Source organism: Prionailurus viverrinus, chromosome B3 (genome assembly GCF_022837055.1).
Source record: "Prionailurus viverrinus isolate Anna chromosome B3, UM_Priviv_1.0, whole genome shotgun sequence".
NCBI lineage: Eukaryota > Metazoa > Chordata > Mammalia > Carnivora > Felidae > Prionailurus > Prionailurus viverrinus.
Genome location: NC_062566.1, coordinates 113,500,125 through 113,527,972, shown reverse-complemented (window position 1 = coordinate 113,527,972; position 27,848 = coordinate 113,500,125). Strand labels below are relative to the sequence as shown.

Sequence of the window (27,848 nt, the reverse complement as noted above, 5' to 3'; positions counted from 1 at the left end):
ACTTCCCCGGAGTCTCAGAAGACCCGAGCCCATCTCCTGCCACGGGGAGTCACCTCTAGCCCTTTTCCTTTTCTGCCCCCCGGCAGCCAAGCTGATTCGGTTGTTGTCTTACAGTTTCTAATGGACTTTGATATTTGCATTTCAAGCTACAATACTGTAATAATAAATATGCTTTCTGAAGCTTTACTTGGAGCCAGGACGGAGAGAGGGGCGGAGGAGGCTTAATGACCACTGCCTATAACCAGTATAGCCTGGACTCTCAGAACCTCCTTTTGGTCACCTCTAAGAGAGGACAGAGAGCAGCAGGATGACGCTGAGGTCCCCGGATGCCCACACTGCCTTCTTTCCCATGCCCCACAGTGCATGGGGTGATGCCGCAGCACCCACATGGGAGCACACCCCCTGCCCGGCTGACCTCACCCCCCCACCTCCCGCACACACCCAGCTGGGCATCCTTCCAGAAGGGCAGGGACTCCAGAGCTGGCAGGGGTGACCCGCATGTGTTGCCCACCCTATTTCTGGTGACCCCTCCCTTCCTGCTCTCCAGGGGTCACACTGTGTGAGCGAGCCCTGGGGACTGGAGCAGGCCTATGACTTAGATAGCCGGTGGCACCCTTAGTTCTGCTAGTGCTTTATCCTCACATCCTTGCCCAGGGCTTTTAAGTCCAGATCCAACTCCATGCTCTCCATGGTTTCTGTCCCGGTCTCCAAGGCTCGCAGCCACTTTCCAAGCAGGAAGGCGACTCTTTGCTCATTCTGAGAGATGATGGGCACAATTCAGGAATCCTAGCCTAGAAAGAAGCACAGACCTATGGGCACTCCCAGCTGGAGCAGGCTGTAGAGATTATTTAGTCCAAGCTGTTGTACGTAGGAGGAAACCAGGGCTCAGAGAGGGCTGACCACTTGCCTGAGGCTGCACAGCTAGCATGCTGAAGCTAGGAGCAGGGTGCCGCTGCATGGGGGCTGCTGACGAGTTCCACCCGGTCCCGGAAGTCCTCACTGCTCAAGAGGGGCAGGTTTTAACGCTTTCCTTTCCAAATGCCACTATGCAAGTCCCCTTCCACGTCTAGGCGGGCTGCGGTTTCACTACAGCTGGGCCTCGGGGCACTGGCGTGGGAGAGGCGAGTGCAACAGTCTGACCCAGTGGTCCCAAAGGGGCTCAAGGACTGTTTGCAATCCAAACCAACCCCATGTAATGATTTTTAACCGGTAGTCCTTTGCTGGAGGCCCAAAAGGGTTTTTGGTTTTTTTTTTTTTTTGACTAAGGTCGAAGCCCTTCGAGGGGCTCTGCTGAATCTAGGTATTTGAGAACTCATTCCACCAGAGTGGGAGGCTGTTTCCCATGATACACTGCGGAGGCATTGGGTGGGGGGACCAGCCTCCTGGGGAGGGAGCTGACCCCCGCTCTGTTCCTGGAGCACCCTGGTTGTCTGCCGGCTGCCTCGCCTGCCAGGAGCCTCAGCCTTCCACTTCCTGATCGGGCCTGGAGCTGGGTGGGGGTTCTTCCTGCAGAGCTGCCTGTGAAGGAGTGGAGGTGGGCTGCTGACTTTTCCCCTCTCATTAGCTATTCTTTTGGCCAGGGAGGGAGGAAAGGCAGAGGGAGGGAGGGGAGGGGGAGGGCGGGTGACAGCTGGCTCCCAGGGCTTCCGGGTCTCTGACTTTCCGGCTGCATTCCTTGGCAGGCAGGCAGGAGGGAAACGCCTGTTTCGAGATGCCAGGCTCCCTCAGCTGCGGGGCCTGTGGCTTCAACTCTAAGGAGCACCTTGACAAAGCTCCATGGCCATGTTGTCTCAGGCGGGTGGACCCCTGGTCCTCAACTCCTCTCTCCTCTGTGGCCTCCAGTGCGTGCTCGGGCACCTGCAACCCCATTTCCCAGCTTTGGAGCCTGAGGCTACAGCCGAGGGAGCTGCGGCTTAGGTGAAAGCCTCAAGGGAGGCTGATGCCAGTGTCACTCGGGCTGCCATTTCCCCTGCCTCGAGTGCATCACCCCCCTGTGGCCTCTTCCATGGGACGGTAAGAAGGAAGAGGACCTTCTCTAGCTTCCCCTCCCCAGGCTGGAGTGCTCGCCAGGTGGCTTCGGCCACCACCCAGAGAGGGACAATCAGATGGCTGCTGCTGAGCCTTTGGCCAAAGGCGCGTTTGCATCTTCACACCCTCCTCCTATGCATCCCGGGGCCTGTGTGTCAGAGTCAGCCTAGCGGCAGGGCCTGAGGGGATGAGCGAGCCTAAGAGAGAGCAAGGGGACAGCGTGGGACTTTCGGCTCTGGCCACCCTCCCACCCTCCATGTCGTCTGTCAACAGCAAAACCAGGAGGATGGCGGAGAATGGCAGGAGGCCGGGCACTGGCATCTCCCTCCACAGAGAAGCCCCTGTTCCACCAGTGGGCAACACCGGGGCTCCGGCCGAGGACTGTGAGGAGGAGAGGGAAGGTGATGGAGAGACGGCCCACGATGATGCCAGATGCTTCCTACTGCATATTTTACAGCCGTTGTGAAAGGGAGCTTCCCAGTGCATAGGACTAGGGGAGACAGGCTCTGAATCCGTGTGTGGGCCGCCCCCTTGTGAGGCGGCCATGTGTTATAGTTCTCCAGCTGGGGCTCCTCGGATCAGACCCACCATGTACAGCGGTGTGGGTCATTCACTACACAAGGGCAGCTGAAGGTCGAGTAGGGGCTGAACTCCAGCCTGCGCTGTGCTTGTCCAGCTGGGCATCTGTGGGGCTTGGGCCCATCAGAGGAGTCCTGTTTTCTGTTTTGAATGAAGGTATAACATGGGCTAGTTGCACCATGCCATAGACTTTCAGCTATGTTTGGTCTTGAACCTGGGTCTTTCCCGTCAAATAAGCAGAGCTTCGTGAAGGCTCTGCAGCTCCAGTGAACCCAACTACGTGATGCTCGGCACAGCATATCCCCAGACATTGGCTTTGTATATTCAAGTTCTGGGTGACTCCGAATGAATTTCCATTGGAAGGAGAAGCTCCCACAGCACTGCCTCTATTGGGATTGCGAGGTATCTGCACCCAAACTAGTATGGCCCTAGCAGCTTCCATGAACCACATTAAACTACTCCCCAGGATCTCTTGTAAAAGGGGCCGTGTCTGGCCTTTAACAGATAATCCCTCCACGTCATAATACATCTTAAGACTTGGAAGGAACAATCTGCTTTCTCCAAAGCTTCTTTTACCAAGAAAAGAAAGGAAATTGACCATGGGAGACTATCTGACTGAACTACCCGACCACCTGGATTAACGTTTCTTGCCACCAATTAGTCCTAAATGGCAGCTGGCCTCATATCCTTGGTCCATGAACTGCCTACCTTCACTCCTTCATGTTTCATATTAATCCCATGACACGGAGGGCCTTTTTATACATATTTCCCAGCACCGTGAGAATGCTATTGAACTATCTTTCAACGAGTTTTATAGTTTGCAGTATACAGCAGATGACATATTCACATAGACCTTCTTTTAGAGAAATCTAGCATTTTATGTATATTATGTCCAGAAAAATGGCTCTCAGATTGCAAGGCATATTGGTTGGTTGGTTAATTCCATTTGATTGGAACACTGGGCTGTTCAGACCAAGTTCTTGGGTTCCAGCCTCACGTACTCTGAGGGTTGCCACTATTCTACAGCCATAGGCCATTTCCTCCAACACAGCCATATCTTGTGGGTGTGTGGTGTTGTCGCAGGAGTACTGGGAACACGGACGCATCCATGCAAATCCATTTCTGCCACTGGAACCAAGAGATTGGAAGGCACCACCCATTAGAGTCTTCATGAAAGGGAATCTAGAAACTTTTTGTTTGAAGTTTGGCCCTTCTATTATATAGATGCGAAAAATCTCAGGAGCTTGGAAGATTTTTTTTCTCCTTCAGCCAGCCTTGAAAACATCCCTGCACACTTGAGACGCTGGGAAGATGTCTGGTGCTTTCTCATTCCACATGCTTTGTTAACAGACTTTGGAGGACCACTGACCCAACGCTACTTCTGGGTTGAAGAGGCATCATTAAAAGCTCTTCACAGAGTTTCACTGAGATCATTCAGGCCTTTCCTGATACCCACTTCTCATAAAAAGCAGCCTGGAGATGTTTGAGCATCTTGTCTGGGTACCAGCCTTCCTCTCTCCCACCCTCGGCCCACAAGGTCAACGTGAAGGGCTTCCAGGGGGCTCTGAGAGTTCTGTTGCCCTGCGTTTGCATCTAGTGGTCCAGCTTGCCTCACGGTATACTCTGGGTTCTTCAACAAAGTTCTTAAACATCGTCTACACACAGCATGCAGTCCTCAAAACGAATAGGGAGGGACAGGTTCCCACCACTCTCCGCAGGGCCTCAGGGGTGGAGAAGCTCCAGAAGGCTTTGTCTCTGGCAGCCTGTGGCAGCTTGTTAGTGTGTGAAGCCACATAGCCGTGGCAAAGCAGCCGCCAAAGACACACGGGGGACCAGTAGGCCTTGCATTCTGCAAGTTCTGATTTCTCATGAGGAAAGCCCATAGAGAAGACCAAAGAAGGGATGAGCACCCATATTTTAATTGCCACCTACTACACTTATTGTGATGATCACATCTAGCAAATTCAAAATAATGTTTAAATTCCGTTAAAATGCATCTGGCTGTGACAGGCAGTTGACTCGGTTGCTTTCAGCCCAGAATTCTTACAATTTATGTTAAAAAGATGAAATAAAGATACTAATCACACGATAGTTAGGTTTACAAGGACTCTCCTCAACAGAGAAAGGGGAGTGGGGGAAAGGGCAAATCAGCATCAGTGGGTTTCTGTCCTTTGGGAAGGGAAGTGTGGCCAGTTCCACGCATGGCCTTCCTGTTCCCTGGCTGCCATTTTGGTTCCCACTGGCTTGATGTTAACAGCGCAGGCTGGGTCCCAGGAACTCAGCAGCTCATTGTGATGAGCAAGTGAATGCGTGAGAACGAGTCCTTCCTGTACAGTAAGCTCTACGCTCGAATCTTGGAGAGAATGGCATGAAAAGGAGAGATGGGTCTGTGCTGTTCTACAGACCACAGTACAGAACCTCTACTATGCACCATGGGGAAGACCTACTCGTTCAGCACTCTCGCCTGTTACCGTGGGGTTTCCTATATGCCACTCTTGCACTCTACAACCCTCGAATCTCGATGTGCATGGGAAATAGGCCACTTCCCTACAAGAAGAGTGAACTTGTAGCCCACCTGTACTCCCTCTATCAGAATCAGGACAAGGCCTTGCCCCTGGGAGCCCAGGCAGGGACTTGTTTCTTCCTCCACCCCTCGGTGGCTACTGCCCTCCTCTCCCTGTTACGCTACGCGGATGAGGCTGACAGGGGCTGTAACGGATGTCGGAACTCATGCAGAGGCCACTAACACACACGCCAGCTAGACTGCATCGCCAGAACCCATGCAGCACGGCCACCTTCTGCACACGCAAAAGCCGCCACACAGCAACATCAGCTCGCGACCTGCACCTGCGCGATTGCCAGAGTTCATTCACAGAGGGAAATTTGGAATTTTTTTTTTTTTTTTCAGGTGAGCTACGGCTCTGAGCCAATTTAGTTCGTGGTACAGTTCGATGGCCTTCTCCCTGGGCTGCTGCAGAAGATGCACAGGCCGAGCGGCCCCAAGGGCAGCACGGTCCCTCCTCCCCAAAGCCCTGAGCCGAATATCGAATGCAAGGCCCGAGGCAGGGCGGTCGTGTGTGCACCTTCTGCAGAGGGAGCCGCTTGGTCTCTCGCAAACCCATCCCTAGAAGAGAAGCTGCAGACGCTCGCAAAAGAAAAGGGGTGTATTGAGTGAGGAAAGCGCTAGACTCCCTCCCGCCTCGAAGGAAACGACGACGACAACAACAATAACAACCGAAGAAACAAAATAAAAAAAAAAAACAACCCAGAAGAAACGTTGAGGGAAGAAAACCAGCTGAACTTACCACACTGCGAGTGAACTTTTCTAAGGAGGTTCTACGACCTTGCTCACTTTCTGGCTTTAGGGGGAAAAAAAAAAAAAAAGGTAGGGAGAAAAATACAGAAAAAAAAAATCTTCAGCTTACACGTGGTTTCCAAATAGCAGCAGCGGCAGCTAACGAGCAAAAACAACAGCAAAACAGGGCGAAAAAATGGGAAAAGAGAAGCGGCCAGCGCTGTAGGTGAGTCGGTGGGAGAGACAGAAAACAAGCCTGCCGGAAATGGTGCTGCCTCTTGGAGCAGTTAGGAGAGAGGGGTGTTTGCTCCTCTAGGGGCCATCTGTCGCGCTGCAGGGCTCGGAGTGGGAGCCCCTGTGCCTTTGCACGGGGCCACGGTCAGCAGTTTGGAGCGGCCTGCTCCACTGGCTGTGCTCATGGGCGGGAGCTCCTGGTGTGTGTCCTTCAACCTGCAGGCAGACATCTAGGGCCCCAAGTGGGGACCCAGAACAGACTAGCTCTGAGGGCCGGGTGGTCTGTCGGGGATGCTGATGAGACATCAGGAAGTGGCCATGGGCAAGGTGAGGTCGTCAATTGCATCTACAGTCTGGGTTGGGATTCTGGGATTTTCCCACCCAGATGCAGCCAGAGAGTTTGCTAACTTTGGTGACTGCCTAGTGGCCCCCTGTTGACTTTCATTCTGTGTTCTTAGAGCAAGGAGTGTCTACGCATGCCCTTTTATTCGGCAAAGGGCCTTGGGCCTCAGAAGGAGTGTTTTGGACAGAAAATGCTCTCTCGGTACGCAGGCAGGTGACCCCTTCTAAGTTTTACACAGGACAGGCTAGGGGAGGCTCAAGGACCGCTGTGGAGAACTCTTAGCTAAGGAGCCAGTGACATGGACCAGAAGAGACAAAGCCCGTGAATGCTCCCCCAAGCCTAGTCACTCACTACCACAGAAGGAGAGGAGGCTTTGGTGGGCACCTGACCCTCTCCCTAAGTTTCTAGCTTTTCTGAGAGGTTTTGGGAGAGAATTACATCCCGAATCTTTGCTAGTTTATCCCAGAGCCCTGTTCCAGGGTCCTGAGCCCGAGGCTGGGAAATCTGGAGAGTACAATCACTCACATGGACACACATACACACACACACACACAGCAAATAATGGAAACTGGAGAGCTGCACAAGCAGCTGGGTGTCCGTGGGTCTCCAGTGTGCCAAAAGCAGAGGGGCAGGCAAAGGGCAGCCGCCTGTCTATGTGGACAAGGTCAGAGGGCTTCTTTGGCAGTCATGCCCCCGTCCCCTCAGCTGGCTGCCGGAAGACAGGATGTTGCAGAAGGAAAACACAACACACACACACACACACACACACACACACGACACCCCACGGTAGAGCCAGGCTGGTCTTTCTTTCTCCTTACACAAGGAGCCAAAGGGTACCATACCAAGTCTCGGCTCTGGGGACAGCAGGGCTCAGCTTCTATCGGTCGGCGGCCCGAGGTGCACACACTTGGCTTGGGTCAGGCTGCTCCTGAGCCCTGCAGCTAGCACGGTGTGCCTACCACTCCTGTCCTCTGGCTACTGGGCTGGTGTTTACAGAGGGTCGCCGTCAGCCTGACTCACTTGGGTTCCTGCCTTGCGTGAGCCCTCTGAGCTACCCTGGAAAATCATCATGGGTGCTTAATTGTCCCGGAGGAGCCCTCAAAACCCAGCTCACCTGCCCCTTGAGAACCTGGTTTGCCAGAGTGACTAACCTTATCTTTGACATCATTAGGACAGAGGGTGAACTAGGGATGAAGGCTCAGGAGGCTGTGGCTCCAAAAGCAGAAAAAGCGAGGCCCGTCCTCGTCCCCTCTCGTAGCTGGAGCTTGTGACTCTCACGTACCTTCATGATCTGGACCTTTATGTCACATGGAAAGCCCATCTCTGAAATCAAGGCACTCTAGGCCTACCTGAAAATGCTGAGTTACAAATCCAGTCCACACCTGGAGACTCTCAGGGAGAAATGGGAAAAAAAAGTAGGTTTTGTCACTATTTTTGGCAACAACTGACCCCTGGATATTGAGAGGGTGTTGGCATCGGTAAGAGCTTCTCTGCCGAAGAACGTCCTATAATCTGGGGGCTGGGAGGGTAATTCTAGTGAGTTTCATGCATAATGTTTCACAGAAAGCTGTGGGTTCCTCCCTCACTCAGTGACCTCCTCCGGGATCGGGAGGACTTGCAGGCACAGGAGTATCAGCTCCACTCCCTGAGCCCGGGGTGTGCTCTCCCCTTGAGTTCAAAGCCACAAGGAGACTGAGTGGCTCCTGGCTTCTCCTGGGTATGTAGACGGGCTCGGAGGGGCTGGACTGCTAGAGCCTCAGAACTTCTCCAGACTGTGATCAGTTCAGGGTCTGGAGCCACGAGAATGGGGAACGTTTGCTTCGACCATCTCCCATGAGATCTGGGCTGGAGACACCAGAAGTGTCCATAACCTTTCTTGAAAAAAATGGGCATCTGATGTTCCCCTCCATCAGAGCCCCCTCTACCTACATCCTCCTGTAAGGGAGCTGGCAAGAAGCCAGGCTTTCCATTTTCCATCACAGTAGTGACATTTGATGGACAGGGTGCAGGCAACCAATAAAGCTGGGTTTCTGACAACCTGGGCTTTCCAGAAGTCCTTTTTCCCTTCTCAGACTATCAGGGATTTTCTCAGGGCTATCTAACAGCAGGATAGCAGGATATAAATGCTCTTCTAGACTCTGGAGTTAAATGGTACCGACCAGATACGCAGACAGGATCCTGGCACATGAGGTCGACAGTACACAGAAAGAAGGGCCGCGTGGCTGGGGGGACGCGGCCTGACAGACAGTGTGGCGGTGGACAACCGCACGCTTAGGGACTGGGGCTGGCTGGCTGGGAGGGGAGAAGAGGGGTGCACATAGCTAGCGTGGCACGGAAGTGTGGATTTGAGTGCAAGGAGAGCCACACTTAACCACACGTGGGTCTCAGAGCACAGGTGGCCAAGTGCAGAGGGTTCGCAGGGATACTGGAATCCTGAGTCATCATCTCTCCTGCCTCCCCTTTCCCAGACCCCATGCCCCTCCCTGCTCTCCCTTCCTTCCTTCCCCAAATCCAGCTGAGTTCCTCCTGCTTCAGTTGCCCCTCGCCACTTACGTGCCGAGGGTCCCCGGGCACCCCCGCCCCCAACTCCAGACGTCAAGGTCTGCAGGGAACACGACTTGATTCCAAGGGGAGGAGGAATAAGAAGCTGGGGTGCACCTACTTTATGGCTAAAAGAAAAGGCAAATGCTGTGGGGTCGGGGAGGGAGGGGAAAGGGGTATCAGGGAGGGAATGATCCCAGGAATGACTTCCGGGACCAGACTGGGAACTGGAGGAGGGGCTCGGCACGTGTAAGATGTTCTACCCAGATGTTCTGCCCTGATCCTTGCCTCATCTTCATCCCTGAGTGGGTCAGGGAGATAAAATCTGTGGTGAGGGGGTTGGCTTTTGTAGTGAGGGTCTCTTTCTGGTTTCCTAAGGGACTCGTTGGGGTCACTGCTAGCCCTGAATCCTTGTGCCAAGCCACTGTGGACTCAGTATTTGGTTACGCTTCCTGCTGTGGGCAGAACACTTGCAGACCAAGGTGATGGGAACATGGAGACAGGAAGCCACACTGTGGACCTTGGTGGCGGCTGGGTGGGGGGGGGGGGGGGCGGTGCTGGGGCGGTGACAGTTCTGTCTTCCCTTAGAGAGGGAGCAGATAGAGAAGGGAAAGAAGAAAAGAGAAAATAAATAAAACCCAAGGGATGATCATCTCATTTCACGCCAGCAGCAAGCAGCAGGCAAGGGTCAACAGTTCTAAGAAAGGCAGGCCTGCCCTTCCCAATGATACCTTCTTCTTGGCCAGCAGCAAGTCCTGGTAGGCATTTGACCGGAGGAAGCGGGCATAGCTGTCACTCTTCATCAACTTGTAGATGTGTTCCTGGGAGGGGGAAGAAGTGGGAAGACGCAAGAAAGAACTATCAGCCACAACCCAACTGGCTAAGGGGAATCGCAACCCAACTGGCCACTGGTTTAGGAAAGAAACACACAGGCATGCTTCCGTGCATCTAGAAACACTTGCAATGTTTGTTTTGTTTTGCCCCACCCAGAAACACCAAACAAAATGTATTTTCTCTCTTAGCGCGAAACATCCTCAAGGGTCATGTCCCAAAGTCTTTGTAATTGGGCCTTGGTGCCATGTTGAGATGCAATATTGCTTAATGATTAAAACCACAGGCACAGCACTGAGAAGGACCGAGTACTGATACACCCAGCCACTTGGACGAATCTCAAGGGAATTATGATGAGCGACATCTCAAGGGAATCCCCAGAAGGTTACATACTGTACAATTCCATTTATATAACGTTCTTGAAATGACAAATTATAGAAACAGACAACAGATGAGTGCTTGCCAGGGGTTAAGGACGGGAGGGGGATGGGAGGGGAGGTTAGTGTTGTATGGAAACCGATTTGACAATAAATTATAAAAAAAATAAAAATTAAATTAAAAACATAAAGAAAGACAAAATGAAAGATTCTTGCAGTGATGAAATGCCTCTCTGTCCTACACACGTGATGGAGCTGTACAGAACTAAACACACACACACACACACACACGCAGATGCACATGAGTACAAGTAAAATTGGGAAATCTGATACTCAGTGGATGTAGCGATGTCAATATCATGGTTATGAAATCATACTATAGTTTTGCAGATGTTACCATTACGGGAAACTGGATAAATGCTACATCTCTGTATTACGTCTTATGACTGCATGTGAATCTAGCAGTATCTCAAAATAAAAAGCTTAATTAAAAGGGCCCCTCGGTGGCTCAGTCGGTTAAGCGTCCGACTTCGGCTCAGGTCAGGATCTCACAGTTCGTGGGTTGGAGCCCCATGTCGGGTTCTGGGCTGACAGCTCAGGGCCTGGAGCCTGCTTCAGATTCTGTGTCTCCCTCCCTCTCTGTCCCTCTCCCACTCACACTCTATCTATCTCTCAAAAATAAATAAACATTAAGAAAATGAAGAAAAGGCTGAATTAAAAAAAAAACATAGGCAATGATGCAATTAGGTCAGTTGTACATGTTAGGGTCACCATCCCATCCTGAAAGGGTGCCCTTGGCAACCATTTGTGGAGCACGTGAGCAAGTGCAGCGGGCCTAAGGCTTCTATCCAGGAGGGGCAGATGCTGTGGCGTAGTGTTCTCTCTTCTCCTGGGCTCCTCGAGGCATTTGCATTCTGGTCTTGGTGATGAATTCCACCCTTGACTTCCAGCTAATTCCTATAGTTTGTGGGCCCTTCCTAACAGATCTGTCCTCAACAAGGGCAGGAAAAGCCTGGTTCCTTAAAAGAGGGAGTTTGTTGATTGAAAAAGCGTTACTTATCAGTTGTGATGGAAAGTACCTCAGCAGGAGAGCCTGGCTGTCGCAAGAGAGGACCTATTAAGAGGGACAGTGGGCTTTAACTAGGGATGGTGGGATTGCCGGCAGAGGCTGGCTTGGCAGAGGATGCATCTTCCCTTATGTTCACTCACTGTTCATCCCGTGAAGCTGGACAAGGACCCCAGCACTTGAGGGAATGAAAAGCTGGTCAGTGAGGAGACAGTGCTCAGCTGAGAGGCTGGATTGGTCATTAAGGACCTCTTCCTTGGGTACTTGCCCTCCAGGGGAGGGTAGAGGAAGAGAGGTCTCCCCTTCGCTGGGGTGGGGGGAGCACATTGTAGAGATACCTGGCTAGGCTTCTATTGCACCCCAGAGGAACCTTTGACAACGGCAAGGGTTTGCTGGGAGCCTCTCCCTTCCCACTTCAAAAGAAAGTGAAAGTAGAAAGCAACAAATTCCTTGGCCACATCCTTTTCCTTTTCCATCTCATCTTCAGTTCAGGCACCTGCTTCATTCCTCCTGGAATGCCCCCACGTTTACAACAGCAGGGTGCAACCCAGCTGATGGGACGGCCCACTGCAAGGAGCCAAGCAAAACTCAACATTGGCTTGGATTTGAACCGACGTTGATAACCCAGACGTGTTGCGTTTAATACACTTAGTGAGAACATGCTTCACTGCCTGCAAATTTCAGACAAAAATCCGGCCCGCTCTAGTTTAAATTCCTTGAGGGTGGGAATAATATGTGTTTATCTCTTATTATATGGGTTCCGTGTTAGTGGAATCTACATTGTTTCCAGGGTCACTGAAGTGCTTGCCTGAGTTTAACACCCAGCAAGTTTGCAGGCTCCATATGTATTGTGGTTTATGGTCACATCAGTTTGTGCCCTCTGCATGGAAGGGGAGTGGGGCTCACACTCAGTTCAAAGGAATCCCATGTGTGAACATCTTGGGTCATCTCTAATGGCCTCAGAGCTAAGGCCAAAGCACTGCTTTGGTCTTTGTTTTCATACGTAGTCTCTTTAAGTTGTTCTAACGTTTAAATCTTAGGTACAGATGTGAATCCAGAGTAAAAATGACTCACTGTCTCCTTCTTGTCTCAGGCATCACTTCTGTCTGGCTGACAGAGCCAGGTGGCTCCTGAGTCATCAGGAGAGACCTATCACTCATGCCTGGGCCCTCTCCAAACCCCTCTCCAAGGTAACAGGTCCCTGCTTCTTATTCTGACTTCTCAGAGGAATATAAATCCCAGGTATATCTCACAAAACAGTCCCCACCCTCCACCCCCCTCCACTGCCCCAAGAGAGGTAAGGAAATCTCTCCTAGCCTGGCCCTTCTGGCTTTGGCAACACAGTTCTCCCCCGATCCAGCTAATTCCGCCAACCTCACTGTGGGATGGAAAAGCCTGGTCCGTTAAAAGAAGGAACCTGTCAATTAAAAAAAGAGCAGGATAAAGCGGATTCCCCAACATTTAGTCACAGAAATATTCAGCAAGTGTTTAACGAGAACCTACTAGGTGTAGGCACTCTGTCAGGCACTGAGGTTACAGCCTGCATAAGACAGATGAGGCCCCTGCTGTCGTGAAGCTTCAATTCTATTAGGTAAGATTGATGCGCGAAGGGGATAGACTCCTCCCCCCAAAGCAGTCTCAGGTCCAACCGCTAGTGAATTTTGCTTGGCTTCTTGCGGTGGGGCCCACTCCCATAAGTCACCTTTGTAGATCTGGGGGTGTATTTGAGCTATAAGCTACAAAGAAGAAGCATACGCACAGGGTGCTGTGAATGTTGTATATGGGATGGGTGGTCTACCCTGCCAGAGAGAGGGAAGCATCATCTAAACAACCACAGATCCTCATCAAGGTAGGAAGATGTGAGTGGACAGAGAGAAAAGTATCTCCCAGTTCCGTGGGGATGGAGGGTTGGTGAGTCTGGTCTTTCCGCTGCATACATGGTCAACCAGAGCAAGAAGGGGCAAGCAGGATGGAGTGGCCAACCGGGATGGTCTACTCTCCAGGGGCTCCATGTGGGTCAGAGGAGCAGTGTGGACACTGCTCTCATCTTCTCCATGTCACATGCCAACTGCAGAGCCAGAGCCAAGGTGGGGATGGTATGGGGAGAGGTAGAGAGTGAGGACATGACCTGTTGGGGGTGGGTTCAATAAGGCGGTCTTAATCTGTCAACGCCATCGCTAGCCCTTGGCCATCAGTAGGACAGTCTCAAATTACCCTGTGAGGGAACAACCACCAAAGTAACAACAGCAGATGCAAGGCACAGGTCTGAGAGAGACCATCTGATGATGTGTGCAGATCTCCCGTGTCCCCGGCAAGACCTCTGGAGGCTTCAGGCCTGGGCCTCTATTTCCCGCAGTCCAGAGATCCATGACTCTCCCCCACACTCCTCTGCTCCCCCAAGCCAAGAAATGGTGCCTTTGATGTGCCCAGTTTATGGAGCTCTGTTCCTTCCTCCTTGCCAGCTTTGTTGAAGAAGCACAAAGACAGTAAACAGGGGGTGGGTGAACGGAGAGCTGAGGTTTTTCTGGGAACGAGAATTAAGATAGGACTCAGGGTCTTTGGCCAGTTCCCAAATGCAATGAGTTTATCACTGCCAGGGACAGCAAGTGTACAAAGCTCTTGGCAGTGACCTCTCCTGATTTATGGGAGGTTCTGGTTTGTTTCCCCTGCTTTGCAGACAACCAGTCTTAAGGGAAACGTATATCTAGAATCTGCAAAGAGCAAGGGAGCTACTGGAAGAACCAGGGAGCCCCCACTGACAGAATTCCTCAGAGGCTAGAGAAAAATAAGTTTGATCTTCCCATTTCTTCTTTGCCTTTTCTTGTCTTATCTTCCCTTCCCATCCTCCCTCCTTCCCATCTTTTCTCTCTCCTTTCTTCCCTTCCCTCCTTCGTCATTTCTTTCCTCTCTTCCTTAGTTTTCCTCCTCCTCCCCCTCCTCCTCCTTCTTCCTTCCCCTTCCTTTCCTCAAAAAGAGATAGCTGAGTGGACCATGAACAAGCAGAACAACCAGGGTCCACATCTGCCTTCCCGCACAAGGGAAGGGTATCACCGACTCCAGGGAGGGTGAGGGTGGTTCTCCATAGGCTGAGCCACTGATGCTCTAGGGCCCTAAATCATACTGGACATCTTACCCACAGTTCTCTGTGGGGTTTGGGCATCACACCCCCAGAGCGGTTGACGGTTATTGTACCGGGATGTCACCTTGATGGGACACTCCACCCTCATTTCCCTTTCTGGGCCCAGCCCCAGGACGGAGAGCTCTGCTCATCTGGGATGCTAAGGCAGAAGCAAGACAACTGGGATCAGTAGGGTGCAAGACATGTGGGAGCTGGGAGGAGCGAGCGGTGCAAGCTGTCTCAAAACCACACCGGCTTCAAAGAATGTTTTGCTGTGATCGTCCTCATTTGGAAATCTCCTTTAATTTTAGGCAAAGCACAGTGACCCTCACGAGCACTGGGGAAGGTAATCGGACAAATGCCGGGAGCCTTGGGTTCCAGGCCTGCTGGAGCAGCTGAATTACTTGAGAGCACCCTCATATCCTCGTTGCTATGGGGTCCTAAACCAGCTACGGCCTCATTTCCCAGCCTTCGAACATCCTCCTGGAGTGGGAAACCACTCAGCTGGAGCATTGCACAGATGCCAAGAGCCCTTCTTGTGATTTTCAAGTGCCCTATTTTTCTTTTTGCAGATACATGTGCCTCATCTCTGCCCTTCACACCCAGGCTTCCCGGAACAACATCTAGACTTTGGGAACTGCTGGGTCCGTTGCAATCTGTTAGAGGAAATGAACCCGCGAGGCAGAATGTGATGTTGTTGTTCAGTGGTGGAAGCCAGAGACTAAGATTCAGGTCCTGACTCTGCTCTCCGGCCCTGCCGATCACATGATTAAATGCCCAAATAGCAGGGAGAGCACCACAAAAACTGTGCACATGTAAAGTAATAATAATAATTGGCCTTCGTGTTGTGACTGCCCTTGCTAGGGATGACACGGGGGTGAGACCAAAGACTGCAAGATCCCTGGGGTGGGAGGAAAGGTGAGGCAGAGCCCAGTTACATCATTTTATTTAGTTGCTATTGTTTGCTTTGAATCAGTGCTGAGACTGAAATAGCCCTACGTTATAGATAAGGAGACCGAAACTCTAAAAGGTTAAGTGACTGGCCCAAGTACAGAGCTAGGATTTGAACCCAGAACTGTGTGACCCCCCCCAAGCTCATGCTCTTCCCTGGCACCATGTTGCTTTTCATCATCCTTCAGCTGGGGTTTCCAGGGCGTCAGTGCTGCGTGGCTGGGACAAAAGAAGCCCTCAGTGTGTGGCCAGCAGAAACGTTAGGGGTCTCCTCTCGAGGCCTGAGCTGAGCCATCCTAGTAGTAGGTGAACCACCCTTTGGGAACCATTTACTACCTCCATCATCAGTGATGGTAACAGCTGGGTCACCCAGATCAACTGGCTCGGGTTTCTTACCTCACAGGCTGTGTACCACTTGCCATCTACACCAGAAGGAAGGGCCTGTTCTGACAAAGCTCTGGGGGCTGACTGAGCCCTTGGGCAGCCATAAGCAGCAAATGTGTAGCAAAGCAAGTCATTGAGCAGATCCCTTTCGAGAGACTCTTGAGTATCCTAAACCAAAAGCCTTCAGATCCTAGGCATGTTTAGAGGAGGCCTAGGGAAAATTAGCACTCGTTTAAACACTGGTCCTGCAGGAGGACAGAAGATAGGGTTGCACAGTGGTAAAGTCTTGATGTGGGTCCTAAATCAGTATCTGCTAAACAGTTATAGGAGAGACAACAGAAAGAATGACATGGCAATGATACCCACTTGCGTGAAAGGTGGTAGCTTGTCCTCACGGAGGCAGCTTTGGATGACCATCCTAGGGTCATATGGATCTTAAATGAGAAGCCCTCATTTGGGTTTCTTTGTCCTTCTAAGCAGAACAAGAGGATGCTTGTTTCTATGCAATGCAGCAGTCAAATCATAAGAGAATGTAAGAGTACATTCTCATTGGTCTTTACCCTACAAATCATCTGTATCAGCATGGTCGATTTGACCAAAAGGTGCAGTAATTTGATGCGGTTCAATTCCTATTCTTTACATAAGAGTAGCTTTGAAGCCATCTTTGTGTATTGCCTTTCACGTACCCAAATACCACGGGTATCAACTTAGACAAGTGTTTTCCTTTTCCTCTTCAAAGTCACGGGGTTTGGTGCAAGAAATCTATGAAGCATTGACAACGAAATTTTGGCATTTAGTTCTCTGGTGTCTTCTCTCCAGGAACTACTAGTCTGTGTGGTAATAAGCAGGACCAGATCACAAACAACGGATTTGTTCTTTTGGAAGATGTATCCCTCCCTCTGCTGTTCATCTTCCTAAAATAAAACCACCCACAGAATAAAATGAGTAACTCCTGGAGCCAGCAGTGCTGTGGCATTCTTTATTAAAATAGGTCTGGCATGGGAAGTCTACCAGGAAATGCCCTCCAATTGAGGATTAATATCAGGAAACTTGGCGCAGTCTTGTGATACAGGCACACAAAGCCACCCACCTCCACCACTAGGGCAAAGATGAACAGCCTTCACCAGGCTACAAAGGCTCCTATTTCTGAGTAATCTGGGACAAACGTAAATGTGTATTCCACTGGGCTCTGGCTTTTTTTTTTTAATATATGAAATTTATTGTCAAATTGGTTTCCATACAACACCCAGTGCTCATCCCAAAAGATGACCTCTTCAATGCCCATCACCTCCCCTCCCCTCCCTCCCACCCCCCATCAACCCTCAGTTTGTTCTCAGTTTTTAAGAGTTGGGCTCTGGCTTTTAAAAAAAGGAAATGTTAGAAGCCTTGCATTCCTTAATCAAGTTCCTTTTAAACATCTTCGTTGAGATAATAATAGAAACTTTTGACTAGAGGCTTCTTGTCTGCTTAAGGGAGGTATAGACTTGCTGGTATATTTCTCATCTCTTTCATTACTGGTCCTCATTTTGGTCTTGAGGTTGCTCTTTGATCATTCCATGCATGGATGATGGCCAGGTAGAGTTTCAGTAAGTTAGACTGAGGCTTACTTAGGGGAAGGGGCCCTCCTATGGATCTGTACATTCCCAGAGCCTAGAACACCTGACTCTTATTGGATATTCCAAGTTTTGCTGAATTGGCATATTGTAGAAATTTAATTTAACCGGTATTTATTGATCACCTACTATATGTGTCCCCCGAGGTTGTTTGGCAAGATTTTTCAAAGTGGAAAGCCACGGGACAAATTGTCCTCCCTTTGTCTTCACAGGTGCAGCTGAGAGTATTCTAATTTTGGACTGAGTTGTCAAGGAAATTTTTAAAAAACTGAACTGCATGCAGAGTCTCACTTTCGTGCCATGGGGACTTATGAAAGGTAAGAAGACCAAATTCCCACTCCCGTCAAAGAACTTGCAAATCCAGAGGTGCTGGAAGACCCAGAGGGGCCTCAGTGGGGCACTTCAGCAGCTGCTGTAGGTCAGGAAAGCAGCAGGGCTTGGACAGCTCTGAAGCCGACACAGAAACCTGAAGGTACTGGAGCCAAAGGATGGTTGGGTCTGCCCAGCTCAATAACCGTCAGTCCATTTGATGGACAGATTTCCAATCCAATCCAATCCAATCCAACCCAACCCAACCCAATCCAATCCAACCCAACCCAACCCAACCCAACCCAATCCAACCCAAACCAATCCAATCCGATCCAATCCAATCCAATCCAATCCAACCCAACCCAACCCAATCCAACCCAAACCAATCCAATCCGATCCAATCCAATCCAACCCAATCCCAATGAAGTGTTTTCTTAGGTCTGTTTTGTTTTGCTTGTAAAGAATGGTGTGCTTATAGACAAGCTCTGCCTAATGGCAAAGAGTCATCGGGGCCTCCTGCTTCCTTTGCAGTTTCCCTCGCTATAGAACTTCATAGCTCACAGGTCAAGGCCTCCCAACTGCAATGGGAGAATGTTCAAGAAACGGATGGATGGGGAGGCGGACACATGATTGAAGAGACCCAGTGACACAGTCCTGGGAATATCTGAGACTTTTTAAATTGAAGCCAGGCAGCCACTGTGCCAGCCAATTGATGTCCAACTCCCTCCTGCAGCCTGTGGGGAGGCTCTGGAAAGAGGTGAACTCCCAAAGAGGAAGTCTTAGGTTCTCAATACTTCTTGCGGTTTCATTTTCTCCTCCCAAAACCACCAGCAAAGCTTTAGACTACATGCCCCAAGATTCAGACCTCTCTTGCTCCAGCTCTCCCTGCCCACCATCCTCTGATGCCCTTTTTCTCTCAAAGCCTTCAAAGCTTTCCTACTACCTTCGGGGGTGAGAATTTTTGAATTCTTCCTGATGACACGTGAGCCCCCAGCATTTGGCTCCCACGTACTTTTTCTGCATTTTTCTCCTAAGAATTCCTTAGAAAAGTGGACATCTTGGGAGAAGTTTTCTTGATCCAAGAAAGCTTGGAATGATAAGACCTTGGGAATACTAGAGCCATTAACTTTTGTGAGTTCATGCACATAAATACATAGCACTTTTTACTTAAAAATTTTTCAGGGCCATTAGCTCATCTGGTTTCCCCCAAATCCTTAGACGGCTATGCAGAAGACATCATCCCCATTTTATAGGTAAGAAAACTAAGGCACGCCAGGTCAAGATCCTTGCCTGAGACCACATAGCAAGCGAGTGACAGTGCAGGTCCTCTGATGCCCATGGTTGAGGACAGAGAAGTCAATCCTTAGTGTAAAGAACTGAGTCCTTAAAAAAAAAAAATCATGGCCCATTTTCTTTTTTTTCTCCCCTCACAAAGCTAAATCTATGAAATTGGAACAACACAGCAAACAGCTGAGGGCTATGGTCACAGCCCACAGACCTTTATGGAAGATTTGGTCTTGGCCCAAATTTTCAAAAAAGCCAAATGGATCAGCAAAACACAAGTTGCAAATGCGGGACCCATGCTGACGGGGTGTCTTGTGAAATATTTCCACAGGAAGCAAACACAGGCAATTAACTTTGCTATAACAATGCATGTGGTCAGATAAAAAACAAAATCCTCAGGGAGAGCCTGTGCCCACCCCCAGTCCCCATTTCAAAGGAGTCCATGAATCTGGCTGAGACGTTATTCTGACTACTGACCCCTGATAGTAGGGCACATGCTCACATTTCATTGGCGTTCTGACCCCTGTAGGGGACTTATGAGAACGCTTGTGACCAGCTGAGGAAGCCACTCAGAGATCCTGATCCCAACTAGGGAGGATTTCAAAGGGCGTGGGTGTCATCATTCCCACTTTGCAGTTGGACAAAATGAGGAAAGCAAGCTTAAAAGACTTAAATATCTAGACATTTACAATCTTAGACAAAGCATGTGGCAGAAGCAGGATCAGAGCCTGCTTCCCGGCTGGGCCCTTCTTTAGAGACCAGAGTTTCCTGAGCTCTCAGCATGATACCCGAGCCCTGAGCACTAACAATCCAGGGGCCGTGGATCTGAGGGGCAGACACTTGGCCAACAAGTTGGGAGATATGAGTGGAAGTCCTGGGCGGTCATGGGCTGCTAAGGATTTGAACCTCTTTTCCTTACCTAGAAACTACTGCATCACCCCTGTGTAGCTGGTGAAGGCAGCAGTGTTGACCAGGAAGGGTACGCAGTGTGAGCATTTTGGGACTGGCTGACTTTTCCTCCGTCTGCTCTCTGACTTCCAGCCCCCACTGGGAAATATTTGCAGGTTGGTTTGGTGTGCTACAGATCCCATCTGACCTCTCTCCCATAGAAACAGAAGATTAACCCTCCCCACCCTTCTATTTTCTACCTTTCTGGGTTTCTTGAAGTGTTTCAATGATTTTCATGATATACTGTGTAGCACAGGGGTCTCAGACTCCAGCGTGTGGCTCACATCTGGCCTGCTATTTCTTTATGTGCTGTGAGCCAAGAATGGTCTTTACATTTTTAAATGGTCGAAAAAAATAAAAAGAATAATATTTCATGAAAAACTATATGAAATTGAACTTTCAGTGTCCATAAATAAGGTTTGTTTGGAACATAGACAAACCACTCCTTTATGCTGTTTACATTATAATGTTGTGACAGTATAGCTGTTTTTGTGTCGCAGAGTTGAGTAGTAGTGACACAGACCATATGACCCACAAAGCCTAAAATTTATCCTGTCTGGCCCTTTACAGAAGTTTAGTTTTTTGGTTTTTGTTTTAACCAACCCCTGGTTTAGCGTAAAAGGCTACAGAGTCACCCTATTTGCATAATCACCTAATACACACAAATTGAGGAGGAAGATACACTAAAATGGGGCTAACATTACATGCAATTATTTGAAAGTTTTTCACCAAACATGTTAAACCTAACAGTATCAAATACATTAATAGCATTAGGAAAATAAAATTGTAAGTATTTATCCAATCTTACCGTGGGCCAGATCATTTTACTTGTTGATGTGCTTCATTTTACCTGGTCCCCTTTCCACCCCCATGCGTAGGGACCACTATACCTCTGTTCTACAGATGAGGAAAGGAAGACTCAGGGAGTTTAAGTATTGCCCAAGGTCACGCTGCTAGTTAGAAGCACATTGTATGTCTATGGTGGAAATGCACTTAAGAAACAAACAGGTTGAAACAAGTTTGTTTAGGAAGAGTGTTTTATTTGAATTCCCAGGAGACCAATCCTAACAGTTAATGAGGAACTTAGAGAGGCTTTGAGTAGCCTGGTGTCCAGTCTGCCTCAACAGTGGGGTATAATGTTGGCGGAAGTACCTGAAAGATGGCAGAACACTGTACTAACGAAGGTTGTGTATTCAGAAACTGGTCAAGGCACAACCTGCTGACTTCCTAATATTTCCCATCAAATCTTTCTTAAGTTAGAAACCACATAAATGTCCAAAAGAGAGGACTGGTTGGCTAGACTATGGTGCTTCCACCCAAGGGAATACTACGCAGCAGTTAAAGAACCAGCGATCATGTTATTGCTGGTAGTTTTGGCACTGGGCTCTGAGACTGCTCTGTGGTAATGGAGGATACAGTGAATGAGTAATGATGTGAAGTACGAATGCTACCATCCTTGAGAGCCAGGATTCTCAGCATAGAGAAAGGAGGCACAAACATAAAAAGAAGAGGTTAAATAAAATCCCCTGTAATTTTCAATTTGGATAGAAAGAATCAGTATGAACTTATGATGTGTCTCTATCACAAACAACAACCGCTAATTTCCTAGCTCTGTCCACTGAAAAGGCCTAGAAATGATGACCAACACAGGAACAACGAGCACCTCCAATTGCCCAGATTATGGTCTCTAAAAACCATTTCCCAATAAGAGAAACTAGGGGTCCTTGGAGAAATGGCTGATTCCAGGCCTGGGGAAAGGCCTGAAACATCTTAGCCTCCTTGCTGTTTGGATGACATCAAAGACTACGAGGACTGTGTTAAAAGGAGCCACTGGCTAGAGGTGGCCCAATGCAAGCGTCAATAAAAATAATAAGCAAAATGGACTAAAACACATCAAATATGTTTAAACCTATGAGTTTACAAAGATACTGAAACCAAAACAAAAACCCTAACTGGTCACCATTAGAAGATGATAGAAACCACACATTATTTTGAAAACTAAAGAAAAAAGAGAAAGAATCACTTATCCTATCTTTCCTATATAAATTGTATTATTAGATAATCTAATAGTAGATGTATTTGATTATTTGTATTTCAGCTGATAAATCCAGAAAATGATAGGATTAGAAAATCACCATTTTGTAACCCCTAATTAACTCATGGGTCTAAGCAAAAAAATATCAATAGCTGCTAAAATCCAAAAAGAGAGAAAACTAGAACCTATGTGTCTTCTGACAAGAGAGGACAACATACTTTATGAAGTAGGTTTGCCCACAAGAATCAAATATAAACCCAACTAAATATCTAAATCAAACTACTAATTTATGGGAAATAGAGTAGAAGAACATGTTAAATAGCACCACCGGGCTGAAAAAAAAAATCCAGACTGTGGGAATCTCTACAGGACAAAGAATACAATTTCTTCATGAAATAAAATGTAAGAGGGCGGTGAGGGAGAAATAGGGATATAAAGGAAACCTGTAAATTAAAAGGCACTTGGAAGACATGTCAATCTATGGCAGTGTGTGGGCCTGATTTGGATTTGGATTTTAAAATAAGGTTAAAAAATGGCATTTATGCAACTGCTACAAATTTGAACACTTGCTTGACATTTAATGATATAAAGAGAGTGTTGCTAATTTTTAAGGTCTCAGATGTAATGTCTCAGATTTACTTTCAAAATCACCCAATGGTGGGGCGCCTGGGTGGCTCAGTCAGCTAAGCGTCCGACTTCAGCTCAGGTCATGATCTCACAGTTCATGGGTTTGAGCTCCGTGTCGGGCTCTGTGCTGACAGCTCAGAGCTTGGAGCCTGCTTCGGATCCTGTGTCTCCCTCTCTCTCTGCCCCTCCCTGGCTCTCTCTCTCTCTTTCAAAAATAAATAAACATTAAAAAAAATTAAAAATAAAAAAAAGATAAAAATAACCCAATGGTAGCTGAAAAAGTAGGTGTGGATACAAAATAAGATCAGTCCATGGGGCACCTGGGTGGCACAGTCGGTTAAGCGTCCGACTTCAGCCAGGTCACGATCTCGCGGTCCGTCAGTTCGAGCCCCGCGTCGGGCTCTGGGCTGATGGCTCAGAGCCTGGAGCCTGTTTCCGATTCTGTGTCTCCCTCTCTCTCTGCCCCTCCCCCGTTCATACTCTGTCTCTCTCTGTCCCAAAAATAAATAAAAACGTTGGAAAAAAAAATTCAAAAAAGATCAGTCCTGTATTGATGATTGCTCAGGCTGGATGAGAATCCATAATGGTTTGTTGTCCTGCTCTTTCCACTTTTCCACATGTTTACACGCTTCCATAATAAAAGATTAAAATAAATCCTTCCTGATGTCATGCTCAGAGTGATAATAGTAGATGGGGTGCATCATGGTTCTGACAAGTATCCCTAGTCTTATATTTCATGAATAATGGAGAGTTGAGCTGTGTGTTTCAGATCATTCATGTGAAGAGATTCTCTATCACCTAAGGAACTTCTCCATCACTTAAGGAACTTCTCCATCACCCAAAGAGCTTTCCTATAACCTGAGGAGCTTCTCCATCACCCAGGGAGTTTCTCCATCACCCATGGAACTTCTCCATCACCCATGGAATTTCTCCATCACTCAAGGAGCTTTCCTATAACCTGAGGAGCTTCTCCATCACCCAGGGAGTTTCTCCATAACCCATGGAACTTCTCCATCACCCATGGAATTTCTCCATCACTCAAGGAGCTTTCCTATAACCTGAGGAGCTTCTCCATCACCCAGGGAGTTTCTCCATAACCCATGGAACTTCTCCATCACCCATGGAATTTCTCCATCACTCAAGGAGCTTCTCTATCATCCAAGGAGCTCTTCTCTATCATCCAAGGAGCTTTTCTATCACCCAAGGAGCTTTTCTATCACCTAAGGAGCTTCTCTATCACCCATGGAGCTTTTCTATCACCTAAGGAGCTTCTCTATCACCCAAGGAACTTCCCTATCACCCAAGGGGCTTCTCCATCACTATCCTTACCAGGATACATCAGTATGTGCTTGAGACACATACCAAAAAAAAAAAAAAAACAAAGATTTATCATGACTTAAATATTTTGCTTTGAAGCTGCAAAGAAGGTGAGGGACTTGAACTTTCATAAAGCAATAACATTGAACCAAATCTGCCTGGGACCAGCATTTAATGGAGCTCATGGCCAGGGGAAGAGAAAGACAGTTACAGTGTTGAGCTTGGGAAGGTGTTTCCATTCTGAAGTCCTGAGCAAATGACCAGGCAAATCTGGATGACAAGGGACACTGGTTGTGTTCCCATGCTATTATTTGCATCAGGACCACTGAGTTTCCTAAATTAGACAATAATGTCTGTAGGAAAGCAAACTATGCAAATTCTCTATGTGGGGACCCCACAGGTGAGAGAAGTGAAGAGGGCTGAGGAGACAAGAGTGAAACCTTAAGCCCCACCACCAGGTGTAGGATGGATGAGAGGGAATCACAGTGAGGGGCCAGGAAGTAGAAAACTGACCATATGCTTATCTTTAGAAACAGTACCTTCCAGCCTTCAAGGTAAAGCTTGCTATTTAGAGTGGCTTCTGTTTCTTTCGCCAGCCTCCCCAAAACCTGTGCCCGATTGTGGCATCTAGGGACAGGAGTCCTTCCCGTGGGCTTCCTTAGACCCGGGAGCTCACCCCTTTGGGGCACTTCCCACATTGGTAACATTCCCCGTTTTCTTGTCTTTCTCCCCGACTAGCCCGTAATTTCCTTGAGGACAGGAGCTTTTGCCCTTCTTTATGCTATCTTATCACATAGCACAGGGCCTGGGATGCAGAGGTGCTCCCTAAATAGTAACTGCAGAGTTGGAAATCACTATGGAAGCAGTGTAGGGTGGTAGTATAAGTGTGGGCTTCACAGTTAGATGTGGGCTTGACTCACAGCCCTGGCAGCTGACTACACCCACTGTGCTGATGCTGTGTTATGGTTTCCAGATCCCCCCACGGACTTACTATAGGACTTACGATTTCGTAAAAACACTTTGAGATTCTCCCGGATAAGGTAACACCTGTAACTAAATGTCTATCTCTATGGAACGTAACTAATCTAGGAAGACAATCCGAGGAAGAATTTCACTACACACCTACCTGGAATGGTTTCCTCTGATGGCCTTACACACCATAAAACCTGAAATTCTAGCTACCCACAATGCCTTGGACCTATATTAAAGGGTGGGGTGGCGGAGTGGACAAATGAACATCTTTTGAGTGGAAAGCATGCACGCAGATACACAAACCTGGGCATCTTCGAATGTGTATCTCCCTCCGTCTTTGACATTTTGACTGGTTATCTCATAGCTGTGAGAGTCCAGGTTGATCGCACTTGGTGCCCCTGGAGCCAGAAACTCTTGCCAGATTTCTTCCACCCTCTTGGCCACATCCTGCAGGGGCTGTTTCTTGAGATCTTGGACAGCCAACCAGAACCTGATGTGGAAGCATAAAGAAAGTCAGTTCCAGGGGGCTCAGCATCTGGACTTTGCTGGATGTGGTCCCAGAACTGACATCCCACGAAACTCATTCTGCTGTATCGCCCAGCCTTCCCTGCTGCCACTACCTAGGTAACAAAGACAATGGGGACGGCTGAAAATTCAAAGGGTGCTCCGTTATTGCGGAGAACAGAAAAGAAGTGCACATTAGAAAATCATTGTGCTTCTGGTTACCAAAAAGAGGTTTCTTTCCCTTTACACCAAGGTTTCTCGGCCTCAGCACTATTTCCATTTTGGGCCCAATAATTCTTTGTTGTGGGGCTGCCCTGTGCATTGTAGGATGCTGAACAGCAACCTTGGCTTCTACCCCCCAGATGCCAGTGGCAACCCCTCCCCACGTTGTGACAGCCAAAACTGTTTCCACATATTACCAAACATCCCCTGGGAGGTTAAATCACCCCTGGTTGAGAGCCAGCACTCTATATAGGTGCCCTGACACAGACAAGGTGACTTCCCTTATTATATCTGCTTGGGATCAGTTAGCAGCATCAAAAGAAAGGAAATCCCAAGAGGCAGATAGAATCTTAGGATCATAAAGAAGACCTGAGCTGGAAGGCTCCCGCTATTCATGTTAAAGATGGAAAAAGAGCCAGTTTGCGAGGTCAGTGTCCAGCATGGTGCTTAGCATATAGTAGGTGCTCAGTAAATGGCTGTTGGATTGAAGATGGGCTCATCAGAAACATAGCTGAAGAGGCACACGTGGGGAACCTCTATAGCAAAAGAGTCTCCAGGGAGCACTGGAAAGAAAAACCTCTCGCTCGCTTCCATACGTGCCTTTCATGAATTTCTCAGCATCAGCATGGCAGTGGCCATTGGAAGTGCTGGGTGTGAGCTCTTTTCTGCTGAGAGCCGCAGCAAACAGGACCAAGCTCGGACAACAGCTCCCGGTTGTAAGGATGGTTCCCAAGGCAGCCCTGGGGAGGGCTTGCAGCAGTACCCAGATCTGGGTAGCACACTTTGTGCCTTGTGAATAGGACGGGCCAGTGTCCCCATCAGTGAGACTTGAGGACAGGCCCTGGGCTATGTGGTTCCCACAGCCACAGGAATCACACGTACTCAAGTCAATGAAAGGGCAGGGACAGGAGAAGCTGAACCACGGCATGGTGGAAAGTGTATTCAATCTGTCATGGAATTGCACCCAAAGTAAGACGTACTTGTTTTTTCCTTTTTGTTTTGTTTCGTTTTGTTTTTTTTTAAAGGTTAAGCGTGTTTTTCTAGTTCTCTTCATAGAATTGTCTTTGGAGCCAAGTGCATGGCCCAAAGGCACCACTTAGTGGCCAACTGTGGTAATACAGCCCCATTTCCCCAAGGACAGGTGTGTGCAAGGGTCAGGGCGGAGTCCAACTCTTCCCCTGCTTTGCCATTTGGGATTCTAATAATCTCTTCAAAGAAGACCCTCATGGTTTCCTTGTTGGTCCTGAAGAGCGAGAGGCAGGGAAGGAGGCTTAGTGACCTCAGTCGACTAGAAGATCAGAAGACACAGTTCTGTCCTCATCTTGACTATGCCGCTGTCTTGGAATTGTGCCTTTCCAGGCATCTCTTTCCTCATCTGTACAATGGGTATGGAGTGGGCGGCGAGATATGTGATGTGGGTCTGAAGAACTTCCCAACCAGGTGCAACTGAAATGCTTTCAGGTCCCGGGGGGGTGGGAGCCGCGGAGGGGTCAGGGCGGTGGCCACAGGTTCAGTGCTGGGCTTTCTCCTCGGGAGGCCGGGCAGAAGTTGCCAGGGGCTCTTGCTGCTGCCATCCGTCATCGCCTGGCCCTCCGCACCGGCCACCTTTCTTTCTGCCACGGTTCTGCAGCTCACGTCCTCTGGCTACTGGGGAGGGAACAGTGAGCGTTCTCTGAGCTGAGTGCGAAGGGGCGGAGGGGGAGTTTTAATGGGACCGCAAACCTGCTTGGTTGCTCAGGGGGCCCCGGAGACCCCACTGGGGAGCGGGGCTCTTCTACGTCCCAGCCCTGCGGCTCAGGTTCCTTAGGCGTCTCCAGCCCACCCTCCAGGACTGCCATGGAATGAAAAGAGGTGGCCGGAACACTTACAGATGAAAATGGTCATCTGGTGATGACAGTGCCCATAGGTTTTCTTCGTCTGCTGGGCAGTGTTTGATGGGCGGGTGAGATTGAGGAAACCCAGCTCTGAAGAAGGAAGCTGCTGTGGGTTTTTCAAAGGACTCGAAGGAGTGCTAGCGGGTGAATCTTTTGCAGCCATTTGCTAGGGCTGAGTCCTGGCTCCCTCAGGGAGTCGCCTCTGGGCTGATTTCCCACCCCCCCCCCCCCCCCGCCACCCCCAACCCCTGCTGCTGGAGACAGCTTCTCTGGGCCAGCATCATTCCCAGCCCTCCCAGACTCTGCAGTCTCTCACACACATGGATGGTACCCAGGCAATTTGCTGCTCCCTCAATCAATGTCACGTGGGGGCGTCACCTTCTGTCACCTTCTGTC

The 27,848-nt window shown here is 49.1% G+C and overlaps 1 protein-coding gene across 13 annotated transcripts in view; it reads right to left on the bottom strand.

Moving 5' to 3' along the window:
• RGS6 (regulator of G protein signaling 6) overlaps positions 1-27,848 on the bottom strand; it is a 629,079-nt gene that overhangs the window by 49,120 nt on the left and 552,111 nt on the right. For 7 of the 13 annotated variants that reach the window (XM_047862117.1, XM_047862116.1, XM_047862121.1 and 4 more), the window contains 3 exons: positions 25,156-25,342; positions 9,752-9,841; positions 474-5,966 (listed from right to left, as the gene is read on the bottom strand). In XM_047862117.1, coding sequence (XP_047718073.1) covers positions 5,268-5,966; positions 9,752-9,841; positions 25,156-25,342 — 976 coding nt within the window. In that variant the 3' untranslated portion in view covers positions 474-5,267. Of the gene's footprint in view, positions 1-473; positions 5,967-9,751; positions 9,842-25,155; positions 25,343-27,848 lie in introns of those variants that run through there. The other 6 variants (XM_047862126.1, XM_047862124.1, XM_047862123.1 and 3 more) reach the window with 2 other exon arrangements.